We start from the raw sequence: 21,873 nt of genomic DNA, 5'->3' as shown, positions 1-21,873 counted from the left end.
GGATGCAACATTTGTTGGACGTAAGTGCACTATCCAAAATGTCATGTCCCCACATTCACATCTCCAGCCACAAATGCAACATCAGCCGCAACAGCTGATGAGAATGAAGGAGAAACATTTGAGACAGCTGGCCCTTCTGCTCACCAGACGCCAGACGGCATTTGCTTTTCTATTAATATTGATCCATATGTGAAACACGGCAGCTATTAAACCTGAGACAAAGTAAATATTTAGGGCATGATGTTGTGTCTGTCAGGCATGTTAAAACAGATCAAATAGATCAAAACACAATCTGTTGTTGGCTTGCTTGTTTTGTGATGAGTTTGATGACAGACAGATGGACACGGTCCACGTCTGTGATTGACAGGTGTCATTCTATTAGATCAACAAACCCCGTCCGATCAAAGAAACTAAGTACAGGAATAAGAAATAAGAATAGAGGATTGTAATGTATCTGCCAAACAACTGTGAAACTAAAGTCTTTAATTAAATTGAATACTTTAAATCATGGGAAACCAGTGGAGGACTTTGACTTGAACTTTGTTTATAAGTCCATCACAGAGCACTAGAAAAGGAACATTAAGGGATGCTGTAGAGAGAATCATAGACGCAGGTTCTCAAACTATTGATAAGTGTGGTTGAAGTTTATTGGAGTAAATTTATAAATGATGAGTAAATAATAAAATGATAAATGGTAGTGAACGTCTGGTTTGCATGGGGATCATCCGTCTCCCATTAATAGGCCCGAATGATGCCGTTCATCACATTTGGATTTGGTTACACAATCACTAACAACACAATTCACTAACGGTTTATATTTGTTTGAAAGAACATTTTCACGCTAACCATTTTTTTCCTGACTGTTATTTGCAGGGTTTCATTTTTGGTTTCTGTATTATTGGATTTTTGATTATCTTTTGCTTGAATTACAGGGTGCGGCGCTGAAATATGTCCCCACTGTCGTCAACGATCTCAAACTGGTCTTTGATCCAAAAGAGCTCAGGTGAGTTTATATCATCACATCCCTGAAGTCCTCCGACTAAATCATAGTTTTTAATAACCGCTTTAATCTCCTGCAACAATTTTATATTTAACAGGCAATTTAGCAATAAGTCCCTCCTCGAAGTCGTCAGGATTTTTAAGATTTCAAAACAAGTAGTAATGAAGTCTTTCTGACATTTAAATCACAAAAATGATACGTTTCTTCTCTCTCTCTTGGTGTTTTTCTGCTCGTTCGTCTCATGTGTCATCTGATCACGTCTGTGAGACTCATAATGAATTCAGGTCTGGTTCGTGGAGTGATTTCCATACAGCGGTACATGAAAGTAGCATTTCTGTGATGCGATGTTCAGAAAGCAGCTCTCATCCTCTCCTGTTTCTCTCTTCATGATAAACTTTTGCTCGAACGCGTCGCTTTGCTGCTCAAGTATCTCGCACAGGCTTTAGATTCCACACGCAGTCGCTGCGAAGTGATGCGGTTGCCGTGGAGACGCGGCGGTCACTCTGCGATCTTGTCTGTTGGTCTGGATAATGCGTTTATCCCTGAGTGGCATTTTAATGGAGTTATGTGGCTCTTATGATGGCTCAATGTACTGCACCCACAGCGGTGTGTTTGTAACCACGAATCCTGCTTTGACGCGTTCCTGAAATGCATCCCTGACAATGGCCCATTTTCAAAGACGTGACATTTTCACGAGACGTTTTATAACAGCGGGAGTCGTGTTCAGTTCCCTCAGTAATCTGTATTCGTGTTGTTTCTCTGTAAATGTTAATAGATAAATGGACGAGCCAGAGAGAGAAAGAGAGAGTTATCACATGTCTGTGTACACGCAGGAGCATTAAATCAAATCTCTTCCCTTTCTCTGTTTTCTTTTGCCTTTGATTTATTTCCATTTTTCTCTTTTTAATTAATTGTCATTCATTTTTATTATTTTATCATTCTCTTTTTCTTTCTGTTCTCCTCCTTTCTTTTCCCTTCCTGATCGTAGCTGTGTGTTGTATTGCAAACGTGTGAACACATTCTCGAGTGCCTCATTGCTCATATAAAACATTCATAGCATCACGTCTGGTTTTCGTAGAGGCCTGTTGTCTCTGTCATAGAATTGTATTTGCTTAGCAGAGATGTCGTGGACGCCACACACTCACAGACCAAACAAATGTTGAATGAGGTCGTGTCATCGTCTGCCAGACCTCTCTCTTCACATCCTCCTCTCTTCAAGTGCCAGTTGTGTGCACATAAAGAGCGGCGGCGAGTGCGTGTTGGGTTTTATTCAGATGTGCACAGAGAGGCATGGCCCGGGGCAGTCAGCATGTTTTAGAAATGAGCTGTCACTTCAACAAGAGGTGGAGACCCTGAGATCAAACTCTCACACGCAGACACCTGCACCAGCTCCACACTGCTCGCTGCTCACATTTTTTCACGATTTTAAAGGGAAAGTTCACCCAAAAGTAAAAATGCTGTCGTTTATTTACACTCACGGGTTTGTAGACCTGCACGTCACACTGTCATTTGTGAAAGAAGATAGTTTGTGTTCATACAATCAATCATACAATCTTTATGTGCACACAACTTTTGTGTTCCGCGGAAGAAAAATTGGTTTGAACTGACATTTGATTTTGGCTTCTCCATTAATTCATAATAAAACACAAAATCAATGTCAAAACAGTTAGTGTTTGCTGAACGCAATTCTCGCTCTCTCTTTTTCCAGTAAGCTGTTCAGTGAGTTTATTCTGAAAGTTCCTCTGGGGCGTCTGGTGAAGCAGAAGTTGATCTGCATGATTGACATCGTCCACAGCGACCTCTTCACCCAGCATGGTACGCACATACACACACACACACACACACACACACACACACACACACGCACACACACACACACACACACACACACACACAGTAAAGGTCAGTGTCTGACAGCAGCTGTTTTTGACGTTGTCACTGGTCTGTGATGATCTGAACACTGATTTATACGTTTGAGATGTATTTTGTTAACTTCCTATCAGAGCCTCATCATCAACTTCAGTGGTCAGTGGGAAGAAAATATTTTCATCTAACCAGAAAACTCTTTTTTTTAATCATTTTTGAATGGAGGGTTAGCTCAAAAATGAAGTTTTTTCTACTCGTTGTTTCAGACCCATACGTTTTTATGCTATGAAGGAACAATAAAATAATAATCAGTCTGAAGTTCTCCACCCCTAGCAGATATTCTGCTGAATGTTTCTCACAGATATGTATGCATCATGATGTTTGTGTTTGTAATGATGCATGATGTTTTGTTTGTGATGATGACTAAGGTTTCTGTGAGCCACATTGTCTTTGTTTAGTGCAGTGTGTGTGTGTGTGTGTGTGTGTCTTTGTGATTGTGATTGTTGTGCATGTATTTAGTGCAGTGCTGTGTGTGTGTGTGTGTGTGTGTGTCTTTGTGTCTGTGATTGTGATTGTTGTGCATGTATTTAGTGCAGTGCTGTGTGTGTGTGTGTGTGTGTGCTCATGGATGTATGTTTTTAGTGCAATGTGTGATTGTTTGTTGTCTATGTCTGGAGGAGATGTGCAGTGTTAAATCAGTGACATATGGAAGCTCTCTAGGTAGATTGTAAGGAAATGCTTGTCGTTCAGCTGTAATTATGGGATGTTTCCTGCTCTCACTTAATTAAATGTCTCCCTTACACACACACACACATTCTGTCATCATTTACTCACCCTCATGAAATTTGGAGACCAGTATAAATGAACAGAAAAAACAACAGAGAAAGATATTTGGAAGAATGTCAGTGATTTTCAGTTCCGGGACGACGTTGACTTTCATAGTAGGAAAAATTAAATGGTAGTCAAATGTCCCCCAGAACTGTTTGCTTTCATACATTTTAAAAACATCTCATTTTGTGAAAAGAATGATGGATGATCTTCCATAACTGAAAACAACTGACATTCTTCCAAATATCTTCCTTTGTGTTCCGCAGAACAAAGAAATGTAAACAGGTTTAAAACAACCCGAGGGTGAGTAAATAATGACAGAATCTTAATGTTTGTGTGAATCCCTTTAAGGTTTGTTGAAAGGGAATTGTGTGTCAGTTTTTACCGGCTCAGTGGATGTCTTGCAGTGTAAACGCTCTCTGTGACTCTCTGGAGGCTCTCTCTATGTATGAATGACATTTCAAAAGATGTCGAGACACATCCTGAAGATTTGCATGCGTTACTGAGGTTCTGTGTCTGAGCTCAGACTCCTCCAGCACAAGGTAGCTTCTCTGGAATAAATGAACACAAACAGGCTCGTCTGACCTGAACAAATGTGCCGAGCACGCTCTCGGCTTTTTTTTGTATAATGTATTTGCGTGTGCTTGTGTGTTTTTTCCATTTTAACATAAACGTGTCACTTAGAATTTGATTATTGACAACTTTCACTCTTCTTCGCTTCTTCCCACCATTAAAGTAGTTCAATAAAAAGGCTAAACTGAATATAGAAAACAGCTGGTGATAGTGCCTGATGTAGTGACCCCGTACAGCGATGCTGAGAGTGAGTTTATGATGATGCATTTTAAAATGCAACGACAAAAGAAACTTGCAAAGCTAGCAGCATTTTTGCTCACACGCAGTACATAGTGTGTGTTTTTCAGCTACACTTTGCATCCGAGTGAGGTGAAGCAGCACATTTGACGCATCATTACTACAATCAAGACTGCAAATTGTTACAACTGACAAGGACACCACATCCTCATCCAAATTAAATACAGTTGTATATTTGCTGACGTGTCCTGGGAATATCCAGATCTTTTTCACCACTCTTAGGTTTTGGGTGATATGTTGGGATTCATGTTTGTTGGGAAGGATAAATAAGGCAGAAGCGAAACACACATAACACGGCGTGACACTGATGTAAGGACCTTCGATGAATTCCGCCGTAACCCTGATTTGTAATTTTAGCCAGTGAAATGTTTTCTGAGAGTTCACGGGCAGGTCGGGTGTTTATTTCCTACAGAAGTGTGTGCAGCATGCTGTGTGCAATCATAAAGGAGAATGTGGATTTATTTCTTTGAAGGAAAACTTACTGAACGGCGAGATAAATGAGCCTTCAGAAGACCTGTGGCAATTGCGAGCGCGTGCGTGTTTTGTTTAGTAGTGACTGCTTATGAAAGAAAAACTAATTTGTATTGATTTAGCTCTTGCTCAAAGTCCCGCCTCCCTCGTTGACGGACAGATTAGAGGACACGCGGCACATACTTGATTTCTCTGTAGTGATGAAGCGAACGTCAAACTGCACTTTCAAATTAAATATCATTACTTCAGCTGTCAGATCTCAGTGAAATATTTATCTGCACACTTTCATGTCTGCATGCGGCTCAAGTGTGCGCGCGTGCGTGTGTTTGAAAGCAGAATGCAGGGAGATCTGTTTGACTAATGATGAAAATATCGACAGGGGTTTTAATTGCCAATAATTGAGATCATGGGCATTTGCTGATCATTCTCAGAAGTCTTCTTTACTATCGAGTCCGTTACTAAAATGCAGCTCAACGGGTAGAGGATTACGTTGTCAGCCCAAAGGTCATGGGTTCGATTCCCGGTCAACACACATACTGACGAAGAGAAGAATGACATGCATTTATTGTAATGTATGACGCTTTGATAAAGATTTGTGCCAAGGGCGTATTGCATGTCATGAAGAATATAAAATTGGCAGACAACCTTTTCCATGTTTGTAGCCCTATTTTGCACCACTGCACTTATTTTATCTTCACATTTAGGGATAATTTTGTTTATTAGCGCATGGGTCTTCAACCGGGGGTCCGCTAATTACAGTTTACTCAGAGGCAGCTTTTTGTTAAAAATGTAAAGAACGGGTACAGAAATGATACCACCAATGTTCTCTTTAAGGTGCGCATGTGTCTGACTCCTTGATGCTCCCACAGATTGCAAGTTAAACTGCGTGTGGACAAAAACATCCATTCAAGCGATAAAAGAAACGTTATATGCATCCTAAAATACGATAGGGTCTAAATCAAAAATAATTACCCATGTCTTTCTTTCAATACTGTAGGGTTAGAATCAGTGCATTCTCCCTTCCCAAAAATTCAGAGTGTGCATGAAAGGAGTTGCGTGCAAATAAAGTGCATTCTCATACATTTCAGAACATCTGTCCAATTTTTAAAGCTGTAAAGCGCTAATTTGACAGGCAAATGAAACCACACCGCTTCTGCATTGTAAACTCTTGACAAAACAATCATACGTGTTTAAAATCAGTGAAGCGCGCACCGGCGTGTACTGATGGTGCACGTCAAACAAGTTGGCACAAAAATACCGCGGACTCGTTGCATGTTGCTTCTTTGTTCTGATATGATGCTCTGCAGAAAAAACTGGTGAAGTTTCCTGTAATGCTGATCCACGAGACAAGACAACGGAGATCAGAATTACAAAGTAGCGGTGTGTTCTGCAACACACAGATAAGCGGTAAAAAAAGAATTAGACTTAATTAAACGGCCTGTTTTTACAACAAAATGTATAACATTTGCAATGATCTCCTTTGCATCCAGAGACGACCTCTACCTCCACTAGTCTTTGTGTCCATGCATCTCTCATCTAAGGGGTCCTTACCACGAAAAACGTTGAAGACCCCTGTATTAGCTATATTATGCTGTCCGTTTCCACCGATGTTGCATTGAGTTTTTTCCCTGTGAGTTCACCTGACTTCTGTGTGGCTGCGTTTTTGTGTTTGTGTAGACTGCCGGGAGATCCTGTTGCCTCTCATGACGGAGCAGCTGAAATTTCACCTGGAGAATCAGGAAGAGCTGGACTCCTGCTGTCAGTTACTCAGCAACATCCTGGAGGTTCTCTACCGGACAGATGTAGTAAGAACACACGCCATCCCATCGTTCACACAATGTACTGCGAATCAATGGCACTCTGATGAAATGAAAACTGATGACTCATCTTGCACCATACAGACTTTTGGCCAATCAGATGCCGTCTAGAATACAAATGTTCCTCTCCCTCAATACCATTTGTGCTGCGTTTATTTTGGGCCATGATAGAGGGTGTTTTTACAGTCACCCTGTGCTTGCATTAAACTTCTGCAGAAGTGTAAAACACACACACACAGTTTTCTCCAGTTGTGTATAAGTGATGACAGCGCTGAGATGAGGTTTCCTTTAAACCAGTCATCGCGCGTGTGTGTTGACTTCATAAGCATGTGCGTGCGTTTGTGTTGCGTAACACACACGTCACTCTCATATGCAGAGCTTTCACACTGCTGGCTGGAGATCAGCACTTTTAAAAAGCTTGTTTAATAATTCACAATCAGCTCTGTGTGTGTGTGCACTGCTGGATGAGAGTGGGACGGGAAGTCTTTCATCACCCCACTGAGATTTGGTGTTTAAAAGAATCTTACTGTATGAGCCATTTTAATATCTCTGTAGAACACAGCACAGCATCACTCTCACAGGTTTACATCTTTCTGATTCTCTTCAGCACAGGGTCCATGATGACATCGTTGATGATTTAAGCATGATTATATATTTTTTTCAATTACATTTTATTTCTGTAGTGCTTTTCACATTTTTGGATTGTTGCAAAGCTTTACATGCACATAGAAAGAGAAAATATATAGAAAATATAGAATACATGGTATAGTAATAAATGGCATTATTGCAATGTATGGGATCACTGAAATTGATCAAATTTGTAATAATGTTAAAGTAAAATCACAATAATGTGAAATGCATAAATAAATGAAAAGCTACAACTGGTACTATACTGTGATTTACTAAATTTTTGGTTAAACAATTTACACTCAAAAAGTTGAGTACATTTTAAAGCTGTAAATCAATTAAATATACAGCTGTAAATGTGAGTTAAAAAATTGAGTAAATCTGAGAAAAAATATAAAGTGTATATTAAAAATATAATTAAAAACTATTTCTTTTAATTTAATAAAATGGAATAATATATGTGGATTTTTGAGAAATCAACTGTTTTGTTTTAATCCATTTTTTTTTATTAGGTTAACATAGCTGTTTATTTTTGAGACAATAACTGACAAATGTCTCAATCAAATTACACCAACAAACTATTATGTTACTATTGATGACTAATAATTTGAGCACACAGTAGATTATACTGTATATCTTGATAAAGTCCTTGCAATTATCATGATGCAAAAACTTGATTCTGTCAAGTTCCTACGGACCCAATACATGTAAAGCTGATAACCAAAAATTGTCATTGATTTGAATTGTTGCTAAAATTACATTTAAATCAAAAACCGTTGTGCAGTTCTTTAGGCATTAACCTGCCAGCTGGCAAGAGATTGTTTTATTTACTTGGCAAAGCTGATTTTTATACTCATTTGGTGCTTGGCAAGTGTTAATGTAAGACCCTGTGCTGTGCATTTGTTGGTGTTTCTTGTTACTCCATTAACATATCTGTTAAATCTTTTATTTTCTCTCTAATGCCCGCTGATGAGTTGACTATATATAGTTATATGAACACACCTTAATCAAACACAGTCTGTTAGTTTAACACCATGTTAGTGGGTTAGGGTTATTTTTTTAACAGTTTTGTGTGTTTTTTAGAGACCGACCCAGCGGCACGTGCAGATGATAATGGAGAAACTCTTGAGGACGGTCAACAGAACTGTGATTTCAATGGGCAGAAATTCTCCTCTCATAGTGAGTACAAGATATCTCTTTATCTCATGAACATCGGATCTGAAAACCAAATCACATTTGTATGTGGTGTAAGCATGGTTGTTCACTCTTTAAATTCACGTGTACATGTGTGTACATATGAAGAGCTTGTGTAATGTTTTTTTTTCCGTTTTGATCATTGTTAATTTATTCAGTTATCTGTGGTCGCGTTGGTTTGTTTTTTGGCATCTAGAATAGCCAGATGGAGAGAAATGAGATTCATCTTTTGTTTTTATTGCTCTTCTGAGTGCATTATGTTTCCAAATTAGACACTGTTAGTCTGAGCTGATCCTGGATCAGGTGTCGGAGGACAGAAGTTTAGGCAGATCATGCTACCAAACTACATCATTGCAGGAGATATACTGTAGCTGTCTTTGACTTTTACAGCCCCATCTCTCTCTCTCTCTCATCAGTGATCTGTCTGTTTGAGTAATCTGTGGTTAGTCTGCTGAGACGCCTCTCTTAAGTTTAGGGGAAATGACTTCATGCATCCACTTACATCACCTTGTCAGCAGTGCATTAAAAGTCATTTAAAAAATGGAACGGTTTGTTTGGAGAAAAACTTAAGCAGCATGTGTTTGCATATGACACTGAGTTTGATTTGTAATCTAATGTAAAGACATTCAGACAGTTTCAAGTGCAACTTTAGTGTCCAAATACTTTTCAGGTGAAGATTTTTCAGTCTCATGCAACTACAGGTAAACATGTGAAATATCTGTGTCCGCTTCAGAACGCTATCATTGCCTCAAAACAGCTGTCATGAGAGAGGTTTATTCTTGTATGTTTTTGCACCTTTAAAGGTATAGTTTACCTTAAAATAAAGTTGTGAGACAAAAGAAGGTAGTGGCAGGAAAGCCTGAGCTATTTCTTCATAATACAGTGAAAGTCAAAACTTTTGTCAAAAAAACAATTTTTTGTCTGTATGTTGCTTTACATGTAACTTCTATGTTCAAAGCTTGTTATAAGATCTCTAAATGGTGCTTCCTTAATGTACGTCTCATACATAAACCCCTCATCAGATGTAATCGGTTTATATCCTCGTCTCTGAAATACTGTGTCTTACAAAGTTAGAGTGTGTTTGTGATGATTCGAGGCATTATACAGATGACATCTGCTATGAAATGTTTAAAACGCTCATTGTTTAAAGGTCCAGTGTGTCATTTTTTTGGATGATGTATTGACAGAAATGCAATATAATATACATAACTGTCTTGAGAGGTGTATAAAGACCTTACATGATGATGTGTTATGTTTTTATTACTGTCGAATGAGCTATTTCTATGTACATACACTGCGGCTCCTCTTGCACGGAAGTCTCCATGTTGTTTCTACAGTAGCCCTTAAAGGACAAACTGCTCTACAGAACGCGTTTATAAATACATGATCTCCTTCGGAAAAGAGGCAAAAACATGACAACATCCTTGCGTAATGATTCCAAAGGAAGGGGTGGAGGAGCCATTAGTTGCATTTTGCAACCTCGCCACTAGATGCCGCTATAATCTTCTTATTTCTCCTTTAATGTTATGCGTTATGTGGTATGATCTTTGAAAGATAGATCTGACTAGATCATATTTTCATGTTTTCTCTTTCTCTTTTTCTTTGTGCATTGATGTATTGGCATGTTTAAAAATGCATGTGCATGCAGATTCAGTTATATGTTATGTAGATCGATGTGTATTCGATTGTGTGTGCGTGTTCTCTGCGGCGGTTCTGCCATACTGACCTTGTTCGCCGGCCCTCTGATGCTGAGTTTCAGATTCATGCATTAACTTTTCTCTCCTGTGCTTTTGTGGCATGTGAGCTCAGAATTCAAATGAGTCTGATCACCACGTCCAAAGACTCGCACCGCATACAGATGTGGGTGTGCAGTACTAAACATGCAGAATTATGCCAATAGCTACAACGGTTTGTTTTTTGTCATGATGCATAAAACAACTATAGTGCAAGGTTTACGTCTTTAGCTTTTCATAATGCATTTCTTCCATTTGTGGGAGATAAACATCATTGTTATGGTTAATAGTTTTAAGGGTTCGTGGTTTATCGAAACGGTGAGTTCAATATGATAGCATCACAAACTCTTAATTCTCAAAAGTCTCATCTCTTCAAGTTTCCCTTTATGTTTGATATGAGTATTCTCACCTGTTCTCTAGTTTGTCAGAATTCAGCGTTTTTCTCTATCTCCATAAGGATCGTGTACCGTTTCTCTGCAGTGGGAGGGGCTTGTTGAAGAAACAATGTGTTTTGATTGGCTCGAGGGGTTGATGGACATTGCAGGAGTGACACTCGCTGCAGCATCAGTGCACCAGAATTCTCACACGTTGAGATTCTCCCATCATTAAATATACATGTGTGATGATAGAGAGGCGCTCTGGATTGATTTCTTTCTGCTGACTTGCCATGTTGCTGCATTTCAGATGAGTTTCCCAAACTCACTCGCATGGGAAATACCAGGCAGTTGCAGAGGAAGCTTTGCCTGGGAATTCCCTGCTTAATAAACATGAAAACACACACACACACACACACACACACACACATGCACACATACTGCTTAGTGGTGAGTTTGAGAGTTTTAATAATGCTTGGAGTCTTTTTGGCTTTACTGCTAGGAAGCTTCATCTCTCTGTTTATCATTTCCAGTAATATCTTAATAACTTGCTTAATAACTACTGCTATTATGGGATGTTTTTGAATTAATGCTAATGACACGTCATCACTCAATCACCATCTTTGTTTTTCTCTTTCCATCAATCTCTGGCTTTCATTCTGTCTATCATTCTTCTTCGCTGTCGAGGTTCACCGTTTTCCATCATCACATCTGCCTTTGTATTGATTTTAAAGGGACAGTTCACCCAAAAAAGAAAAATCTCTCATTATTTACTCACCCTCAGGTTGTTTCAAACCTGTATACCTATCTTTGTTCTGTTAAACACAAAGAAAGATATTTAGAGGAATGTTAGCAGATTTCAATTCTGGGACATCACCCACTACCATAGTAGAACCAATATAGTATGTTTTTGGTTCTGTTGAACACAAAATCTGATATTTTTTGAAGAACTTTGAAAACAAACTGTTCTGTGGCACCTTTGATTACCATTAAGTCGTTCCTACTGTGGTAGTCAATGATGTTCTAGAAGTGAAACATTCTTCCAAATATCTTTCTCTTTGATACAGGTACATAAATGACATGAGGGAGAGTAAACGATGGCAACATTTTCATTTTTGGTTGATCTATCACTTTAAGTAATGGCATAAAACCAATCCCATGAATGTACTGTTGCCATCTGGAGTGAAGTGTTGTCATTGGTGGCTGTTTTTAGCTCACTGTGTTGGATTTAGTATTATTACATCTAATCTGACTGGAAAACCATTATGCTGTTGACTTTCTTTTAATCGTGGCTTTTCCCACATGATAGTTACATATCCAACCATTAACATACATAGGAAGAACTAATCTGGAAGTAAAACATATTTTTTTTATAGACAGTTTTTTATGATTATGTTTAATTTCGTATATTTCAATTTAATAGTTTTTTCATCAATCCATCGAGTTCTTTCAATTTTTTTTACTTTTTATTGAATGTAAATATAAGATTTACTGCCCGTGAAGACAAATTAATTGAGAGCACACTTGGGGGACAGCCGGTGTTGAAAGACAGACAAACATTCTGTATTTCAATGTTTACCTGAGAAAGCCACTCTTTTTATTTTTTCATCTTTTATTTTGTATTGTAAATAGTTTTAAAAACTGTATAAAATACACAATATTGCACATAGTAAATCAATGGCACTTTTTAAGGAACAGAAAAACATCTATTTGTCTCTTTCGGCTACAGTCGAGCTATACGAAAACCAAAGGTTTGGTGTATGAGAGGAGAAATGAAGTCCACAGACTCCTGAATGTTATTGTGACTTTCTTTTTGTCAGTCAAGTATGTTTATTTGTCAGGTGGGTCGCACTTCTTCAAATTTTGGCACGTGTGTTAGGGCCATCGTGTTTGGCTTCTGTTGTGAATTTCCCAGAATGCTCTTGTGATGTGAGGCTGTTAAACCGCATACATATTTAAATTCAGAAAGAACGAAAAGGGGTTTATTTCAATAGTTTCTAGCCACATACACACTGCAGCTAACAGTTGTCACTTCTTACCAACACATATCTGTACACACCAAGTTTTGTTATTTATTACATTCTGCATTCTTCAATTCACTTTCATAAAGAGCAAGAAGTGACAAAGTTTACATTAAATCAGCTTTAAATCACTGAAACTGAGGTACTGATGACTCATTTGAGTTTTGAAATGGTCCCAGCGTCCCGATTCACACACCGTCTGTCCTGAATATGTTGAAATGAGTTTCTTTTAAAGTACCCTGATGGTTTATTATTTCTGGTGAAAATCTTGATTTTTGATCCATTCACTAATTTTAGAAGGGAGTAGTGATGCTTGAAGTAAAAAAGGCATCTCCTGTACATACGTTTAGGGTATATGTTTGAGAATTGGGATGAATTGTAGTTTTTCCACCCAGCCTTGCAGTTTTGGGTTAACACATACACAACATTCAGTCCTGAGAGAGTACGCTGTTTACCAGCAGATTAAAGAGTTTTATCGCAACACCACAACTCTTGTCAGTGGCCAGTTGGCATATGATCAGAACTCTCTGGTGTTAAATGAGTTGGCATGCGTGTTTGCTGTGGTCATCGCTGTGAATCACAGGTTTGGCACTGAAACAGGACTCCTGCATTCTACATTCCTATCCAATAATAATTCAATCTCATATTTGGAATGTCGCTTTGCAGTGTGTATGTGGCTCATAAAAAGAACAAGGCGTCTCTGGGTGAACTGATACGTGTGTCGCTGAAGGATTTAGAGATGCCGAAGGATTGCTCAGTTGTGTGTGATGCTTTCATCTGTCTGTCAGTTTATTCTTCTGTTGTTTCATTTCAATTTAGATCGAATCTCTACCGTGCATGAATCCCATGAAACCTTTTGCGAATATGACTTTCAGTACCAAAACAAAAGAAATAAATGAAGAAAATTTCATTTATTTTGAGAAATGGATGCCTATTGTTTATTCTCTTTTGCATTATGACTGTTGATTATTAAGCATTAATTATTGTGTGTATATACACAAACAGTCAGTTATGCTGCCAATTGCCATTAAATAGTTGTAATTCATTTTCCAAATAATTAATTTAGAACATTATTAAATTGCTGTCAAGTCTAAATGATCCTTAAAGAGACGCACAATATTTTAAAGGGTTACATGAGATTCATCCACAGTCTGTTTGTCATCACTGTGACTCGATGTAAAAAAAAATCTGCTTATAAAAGAAACCAGTTTTCACCTGTTAGAAAGAACGTCAATAAACCGGCTAGACAGAAATCCTGCGTTTACACAGAAGTTTGAGACTTGCCAGTTTTCTCGTGACAGTGAAAGTCTGTCTAGTAATTAATAATGCTGTGGGAAATCATCTAAAGTCCGCAGTACCTGCTAATGCAACAATAGTTATTTATTTTCCTGTTTCTACCAACTGCATGATCGAGAGCGAACTTTTATTCCGTGGTTTATTCTAGACTTTGAGCATGCAAAAAAATGGTCGGGAGCGATTCCTCCATCTTATACATTTCTGTATCGATATGTATGAATAGAAGTCAATGGAACAAAAAGTCAAGCGTGTCCACGGCTTTATGGGTTATTTTAGGGTTACTTCGGTTTGGGACTTTTACTAGCACGGCATCAGGCATACGCACATACAGTAAACAAAAATCTGTGTTTACAGGCAGCGCCAAATCGGGGTAATGGACGAAGAGCGATTTTTGCTTATGCCGTTTATGGCTTTCCCGGATATATGCGTTTACATGATCTGACATGTAAACAGCTTATTAAGTATAACCGGAGCAAGACTGCATGTAAACACACTCAATGTCACTTTTCACTCCAAGACAGTCGTGGCGGAGATAAACTGACCCGCTTTCATCAGACTAGAGATCCTGATGAGATCCAGTGTTTAAGACAGATGATGTGCCCATGCTCAGTCACGTCTTATTTATTCTGACATGGCTTCTTGTGATTTTCACTTGAGAATCGTTGTTTAGTCAGTGCATGTGTTGAGATACGGTGCCGTCACAATAGATTTACGCTTGCGGAATGACATCAGACCTCGCAGTGATTTAGGCCAACAGGATGTGATGTCACATTCAAGAGCTTCAGGTTTGAATAAACATGACTTGTTAAGTAACAAATAAAAACATTCAAACATATTATCTCATCCACGGTCCCACAAACCCATGTATTCGTTGTATCTCTGTCAAAATCTGGTTGAATGTGTTTTTGTGAAACAGATTCGCAGGTCAAAGGTCGCGCAACTCAAAATGTCTAGTGTGACCTCACAATTTGTGGTGGTTGGTCGGCGTATGACTTCCTGTCACAGAAAGCCAGGTAAAACATTTGTCACCGTGGTTACGCCCGAAGTCATATGAAGTTGTTATTCAAAGAGCATTATTTGAAACACGGGGTTAAAAATGTATCTCGTAATTTCAATAATCCCATAGACCCTTCATTGAGATATAAGTTTATACACTGTAGTAATTCTAGAAAATCTTTAAATGCGCGATAATTACGAATCTAGAAAAATAACTGGTACTGTTTTTCATATTTTTTCCCAGTAATAATAATAGCGTATGAAAGTTTGTGAGTTCACAGAGGCTTGCCGTGATGATTTCTTTATGAATCCTGCGGGGTGCATTACTTGTGACTTCAGCGCTGGCCGTGAAGTCATTGCATCCTCTGGAGAGTTTTCTTCTCGTGTTATTCTTAAAAATCCAGAAAGATCCATGAAGTCCTCTGTGAGAGATCACCAGTGCGTAAGAAGACTTGTGCTTTTCTTTAATGCTGAGATTTCCGTGAGGAGGAGACTGAAATGAAAAGCGTCCTTCCATCGAAATCGTGTTTTAAAACATCCACCTCATTTTCCAAACCTTTAGTGCCGTTCAAACAAGGACAACGAGATGAAGTAAAGCAAGATTTGTTATTGATCCAGTGAAATCATTTCACGCTCTTCTGCAAGAGGAAATTACAATTCCTTTTCTCTGGAAGCAGATTCCATATTTTATATATATTATATATGTATTTGTAAATATACATCTTTTTTAATGAAGCTGACGTGTTCCCAGACCAAGTTCAACGCTCATCGTGTAGCCATATTGAAAGTACCGAAGGCAAAAAGATTTTCTTGAGCGGTCCTGATGGAAATGGCCGACGTGAAAGAGATGCTCGTGGAACGTTGCATCCGGTCTTTGAACTCCATCTTTAAAACATGAAGGAGATAAAGTTGTGTAATCCTGCTGAGGTGTGTGTGGTGTTCATCACAGAAACCAGAGTTTCCAGCGCGCGTGTTTCTTGGCCTCTGCTTTGGACTTGCGTTTGGGTGTGGAGCTGATGATCTCCTGAGGGTACGAGAGAGACGGGAACATAGACTCCTCGGTGGGACACAGTCTCTTCATCAGCGGCTGTAGTTTATCCTCCTGGAGTTTAAAGTCCAGCTCCACACTGAAACACGCAAACCGACAATAAGTGTGCAGCACAGACAAACGTCAAATATTCAATAAACAAAACGCCACTTTCTTATAAACATGTTTAGCTGTTCCTGTTATTCCAAAACAAATGAAGAGTTTGGTTCCACTAAGAGATATCTTCGTTTTTTATTGTGTTAGTTAGCTGTATTTTTTTAGTATCAATAATATTTTTTTAAAACTAAGTGATCTTATTTTGCAACCAAACCCTTCAAATTTTGATACCGTACAAATTCTATATTAAACAAATTAAGGGGACGTTCCAATACCTTTTTGCGTTATGGTGTTGATCAGGTCTAATTCTCTTGAACATCATTTCTTGTTTTTCTTGCTCATATCTGACCCAAACTCTCAGAGAATGCTGTTCTTTAAATACAGCCATTGGGTGTATCAAGATAACTCTAAGCCACGCCTCCTGTCTTCGTTCTGTCCCTGCTGGGGATGCATTATGGGATTCATCCCCCGTATGCTCCGTTTTGCTCGGCAGAGATAATCCATATTATAGTTGACTACACATCTGACTCCTGATTCACATTTAAGTTCACGATTAGAGAGCTGTGAAGGAGCGATATGAGGTTAAAGTGAGACTGAATGAGAAAGAGGGAGGACATTCGCGAGGGGTATTTCACTTCAGCTTCCTTCTGTATTTGTGGCAATTGTGCCTATTTTACTCTAAAGTCCCATTGAAAAAAAAAAAGACGATGCCTGTTTTTATGTGAAATATTGCAGCTTTTATTGTAAATAGTTTTTCAATATGGGTCATTCTCTTTAGTGCCCTCATAATCTTTAGGTAAAATATGAAAATGCACTTCCTTCCTGTAATGACTATCCATCTTAAATGACGCATGTGAGACGGCTTGGGCGGAGCATCCGTTAACTCCTCCCCTTCAACTGTCAGTCTGCTCCAAGTTCCTTTTCAAAATGTTTCATGCGTCGAATCAAATCGCAGAGAAAGACACACGCCACGCCCACTTCTTTTCCTCATAAGAAATTACGGAAATAAAAAAACGGAAATGAAAACGATCGCAACTTCCGGTTCGTGGGGACTTTAAAAAAGTCTCTTTATCTCATCTGCTGAGGAATATTAGGTAATGATTTATATTTTGGTTTGATTTGTGATGCATTTCATCACTCGTCCTTACAGGATATTTGATATTAATACAGTAGGTTATCAGGTATCAAGGGTTATTTGTTGAATCCTTAGAGACCTCTGGAAAATACATTGTTTTTCCGTGATAATGGAAAGATAAACATTTCAGAATCTTCAGTTTAAGTGATTTTATTTCTGTGTGCCCCAAATCCCTTTCCAATATATTTCAAGAGTGCGTCACATCTGCAAAGAGTGCTCTTATTTTAGACCCGGGACACACAGAGCTGTCATTCAACATTAACAATCCCTTTAAATTCACAACACATCGCTTTCCTGTGTGTTTGTGAAAAGCATAACTCACAAACAGACCAGATTTTTGGAGCACTTTGTGTATGATACACATAGTTATATTCTGTTTGTCTTTACAGCAAATAGACGATCATGCAAAACTCATTGGTTTGAAAGTAAAAAGGTAATGCTGTATACTGTAACACTTTACTTAAAGCCTATACATTTAATCCATTATAAAGGGTTATTAAAGGGTATGATGCATTATTATTGTTCATAATGTGTGATGAATTACATGAAATTATGTTTTAAAGAATTATAGTTGAATCAAAAATCGGTGCGTAACAATGAATTGATAAGTGTTATAATATATCAACTGTAGTTACAATTATTCATGAGACATACCAACCATAAATTAATACCTTACATCTAATTTTATAATGCATTGTACATGTGCGCTTTTAGTGTTTTTGAATTTCCTTTTTGAGGTGAACTGTTCCTTTAATCAGTTACAAAGTTTTTTCATCAAAAGTAAGAGGCAACAGTTTCTTTAATAATAATAAAATATAATAATCATTTTTATTGCCTTGTAAGCAACGTGAGTCATGAGAAGACCACAAGCCAAAACTCAAACTTCACCCTGAAGCATTGTTCAGTCCACTAGACCATTGGCACCAAATGTGTCATTTCTGAAACAATGTGGTTTTAAAACAGTTTTCCTTAAAACTACACTACTGTATATTACCAGACCTGCTTCCAGAGTTCTTTTTTATGATACAGTACTTCTTGTTGAATATTAATCCTGTATTGCTGCAGAATTGAACGCTTTAGTTTCCATAAGCTTGTAATATTTATATTTAATGGATGTTTTTATTTCATTTTGTGATTCGAAGCGTAGACCCGTGCGGTGTGAATTATACTACAGTCCTCACAATTTCTAGCTTCGGAATCGCAAATCAATGTTTAATATTTCTTTCTGGATCAATACGGTCCTCCACAAAATAAACTAGAACGCCATTGGAGTAGAACGTAGTAAAGCGGCCCTCCACGGAACGTCAATATTTAATTTGCATTAGAAAATCATCCGCGCGGGAGCGTCGAACGAGGGCGAGAATCCAGCGTTGTTCTTCATTGCGACAGGCTTAAATTTCTCTCCTTCTGCCGTTTGGGTTTGTGGTGCGTTTCATTGATCGTCTGTCTTGTTTTCTGCTCTCCGCCCACAACTGTTGACAACCTGAGAGTCTTGTTGTATTTCTCTGTTTCTAAGCCTCTAATTAGGAAGTGAATGGCGTTGATAAGGGTTGTATATCCCCGCTTATTTCCCCGCACGCGGCTTAACGCTGTTTTCTTTTCTGTGGCGGAGGTTTTGTTCGGCGTATCCCTCTGGATGTGCGGCAGTTTGATCGTGTTGCGCTCCTCCTCTTTAAGCTCATTAACGTGGATCCTGTTCTCATGGTAACATTTAAGATGCTTTCGCATTGTTTTTAAGTGGGTGTGATGTTCTTTTATTCATTTACGTCAAATGCTCGAGTGAGAATAAAGCTTTTTGGGGGGGTAATATTGCATATTAAGTTTGTCGGTGTCATTTTTTGACAGCGTTTAGACACAAAGAAAGTTGACGTGTTGGCTGGTTTAGCGTGAATGTGAGGAATTCTTGACCCACTTTCAGCTTCTCAAAAAATGGTAAGAACTGCATAAATTTAGTTCTGTGGAAATGTCCTACTTTGTTTTACACAATATCCTTTCAGCACTGACCTGCACTTGTGTTTGACATCTCGTTGGTGGTCACTTGCCTTGTGGCATGTGGCGGCATTTAAGTGTAGTTCATTAAGAAACTGAGCATAATAATTACACGATACATCGTCCCAGCCCTGTATGTAAGCGATAATCCACCGCTAGCCGTGGATTATTCAGTTTAAACCATGGTTATTTGCCAAGTTAAAGCTTTTATCGATGTTTATAGTGTCATTTAGATCAAACAGGTGAAAATGAAGGTTATTTTGTCAGTTAATTTTAAATGTAATCAAAGTGACTGGAGCTAGCCGTGCGTTAAAGGCTTTTAATGCACACCTTCCAGCCAATCAGAATCCAGTATTTAAACAGACCATGGTATTAGATAAATATAAACAATATAAAGCAATGTAACATTTTGTTTTCTAAATTTTGCCGTCACATCATACGACACACTTACGATTCATTGGTCAACTATCCATTTACTGCCGCAGATCACACATCACACAAAATAGTTACAGATTGCTATGAAATTGTGTTTGTAAATGTTGAGAATTTATTTAGTCTCCGTTCAGGGTTGGAAAGCTTTGGCAGCGTGCTGTGTTTGTGTACGCAGCCGAGCGCGTCGATGCCAGCGACACCAGACTGACACCCGAGTGAAAGTGAATCTGTCTCTCATTAGCACCAGATGCCCTCTCATCATCCACACGAGCGCGTGTGTGCGAGTAAACACCGCTGGCGTTCTCTCTCCACGTGCTTTGATTCACAGTCATTTTACAAGACCTTTTGCCGTCTGTCATATTTCTCGCTGTTCACCCGACCGCATCCCGCAGAACGCAAATGTGCAATAATAAAAAGTGCAGGTGGAGGTTTTTGTGTGCGGGGAAATGTGCAGCCAGTCTCATATCTCATGCTCATTAGCAGAGAGACAGCGTGCACAGATACTCATCTCTGTGAGAGAAAGAGACTCTTTAATGGACGATTCATTCTTCTTCTTTCTGTCTCTTTCTCGGATGTGCGGTGAGGTGTAATACATTTATCAAAAATCTTAACAAGTCCCTCGTTTTATTACAAATGACCGTCACGAAGGAAGGTCTGAAAACGAAGACTCTTTCATTTCCTTCCTTTCCATCCGTTTCATCTCTTTCGTCCGTGCTGGAGGGGGAGAGAGACTCGTGTGTGTTTGTGTGTGTGTGAAACTTGCTGACTCTGACAGAAGTGGCCAGTGCATTGAGAGCGTGAGGTGTGTTTGATATGACGGTTATTGAACCTCAGGAGTCTAGAGAGTGAGTATTGCTTTCAGATGTCTGTGCTGGATGTTATTTATGGTTAGAAAGCTATAAATATCAAGATTAACTGTGTTCTGCTGTGACAGTAGTAATGTAGACTTTGTTTAAAGGCCATGTAAATATCTAAGAGACGAGGTGTAATTCACACAAAATGAACAAATACTGGAAAACGTTCTTCTCAATTCATTTGGGTCTCTCTCTCTCTCTCTCTCTCTCTCTCTCTCTCTCTCTCCCTCTCTCTCCCTCTCTCTATCTCTCCCTCTCTCTCTCTCTATTTCTCCCTCTCCCTCTCTCTATCTCTCTCTCTCCCTCTCTCTCTCTCTCTCTCTCTCTCTCTCCCTCTCTATCTCTATCTCTCGTTATCTCTCTCTCTCTCTCTCCCCCTCTCTCTCTCTCTCTCTCTCTCTCTCTCTCCCTCTCTAAATTTGGTGTTTAATCTGTTTTGGAAAAGAGCTCTTCACATATAGACCATTGAAATATATGTATACGTAAACATTTATATATCTTTTTGTAAACTCTCTCCACACCCACCAGCTTCACTATGGTATCACTGTAGTATCTATAGCAACCAGCTGGCTCTGTTCAAACCTGGAGTTTCTGCTTTGGCATTAAGAACATCATTTGGATACACGAGAAAGGAGAGAGAGTCTTTCGGTCTTTTAGGCTCCAGATGAGAGTTTCTGAATATATATTATATATATATATATATATTTTTGTGCCCTTTACTAAAAATGAATCAAATGTGTGGTTTTCCTATATTTTGATTGATTACTTTAGGAACCCCACTGGTGATCAAAATGGAAAAAAGTATTGTAAAATGCATTATTTTAGGAGTTTGTAACACAGAAGGTGTGGGATTTGTTAAGATAACAACCAATAGCAGTAAAGAGTTTTTTTTGTGGCTATCACACTTTTAACTTCCTCTTTTCCAGCTCTGACTTCCAAACACAAAATAAGTGAAGAAATGAAGCAGAAATGGGCTAGAGCCCAGCGTGCAAAACCCCTCTCTTGCATCCCCAGCAGTTAAGTCAGGATTTGTTTTTTGTGACTCATTAAGCTCTGTCTATTAAGAGCGGTTATCTCGCACCCAATAGCCCCTCTGAGATCTCTATCCCAGCCGGACCGCCACATTATGAAACGCAGCCTTGCGTGATAAAATGCGATGACACGGTTATGGGGCTAACAAAGCTCGGAAGAGGAGTTAGACTTCAAACAAATTGAAGGCTTTTAAA

General features: G+C 38.7%; 2 protein-coding genes across 3 annotated transcripts in view; one reads left to right on the top strand and one right to left on the bottom strand.

Moving 5' to 3' along the window:
- The window catches only part of dock1 (dedicator of cytokinesis 1), a 159,081-nt gene that overhangs the window by 55,945 nt on the left and 81,263 nt on the right, over positions 1-21,873 (top strand). For both annotated transcript variants that reach the window (XM_056770948.1, XM_056770947.1), the window contains exons 24-27: positions 933-1,003; positions 2,709-2,815; positions 6,713-6,840; positions 8,563-8,658. In XM_056770948.1, the coding sequence (XP_056626926.1) occupies positions 933-1,003; positions 2,709-2,815; positions 6,713-6,840; positions 8,563-8,658 (402 nt within the window). The remainder of the gene's footprint in view (positions 1-932; positions 1,004-2,708; positions 2,816-6,712; positions 6,841-8,562; positions 8,659-21,873) is intronic.
- The window catches only part of LOC130438798 (inhibitory synaptic factor 2A), a 28,043-nt gene continuing 18,674 nt past the window's right edge, over positions 12,505-21,873 (bottom strand). Inside the window, exon 4 of the mRNA XM_056770981.1 lies at positions 12,505-16,220. Coding sequence (XP_056626959.1) covers positions 16,037-16,220 — 184 coding nt within the window. The 3' untranslated portion in view covers positions 12,505-16,036. The remainder of the gene's footprint in view (positions 16,221-21,873) is intronic.

This window comes from Triplophysa dalaica, chromosome 17 (genome assembly GCF_015846415.1).
Source record: "Triplophysa dalaica isolate WHDGS20190420 chromosome 17, ASM1584641v1, whole genome shotgun sequence".
NCBI lineage: Eukaryota > Metazoa > Chordata > Actinopteri > Cypriniformes > Nemacheilidae > Triplophysa > Triplophysa dalaica.
This window is presented reverse-complemented; position numbering and strand designations above follow the sequence as displayed.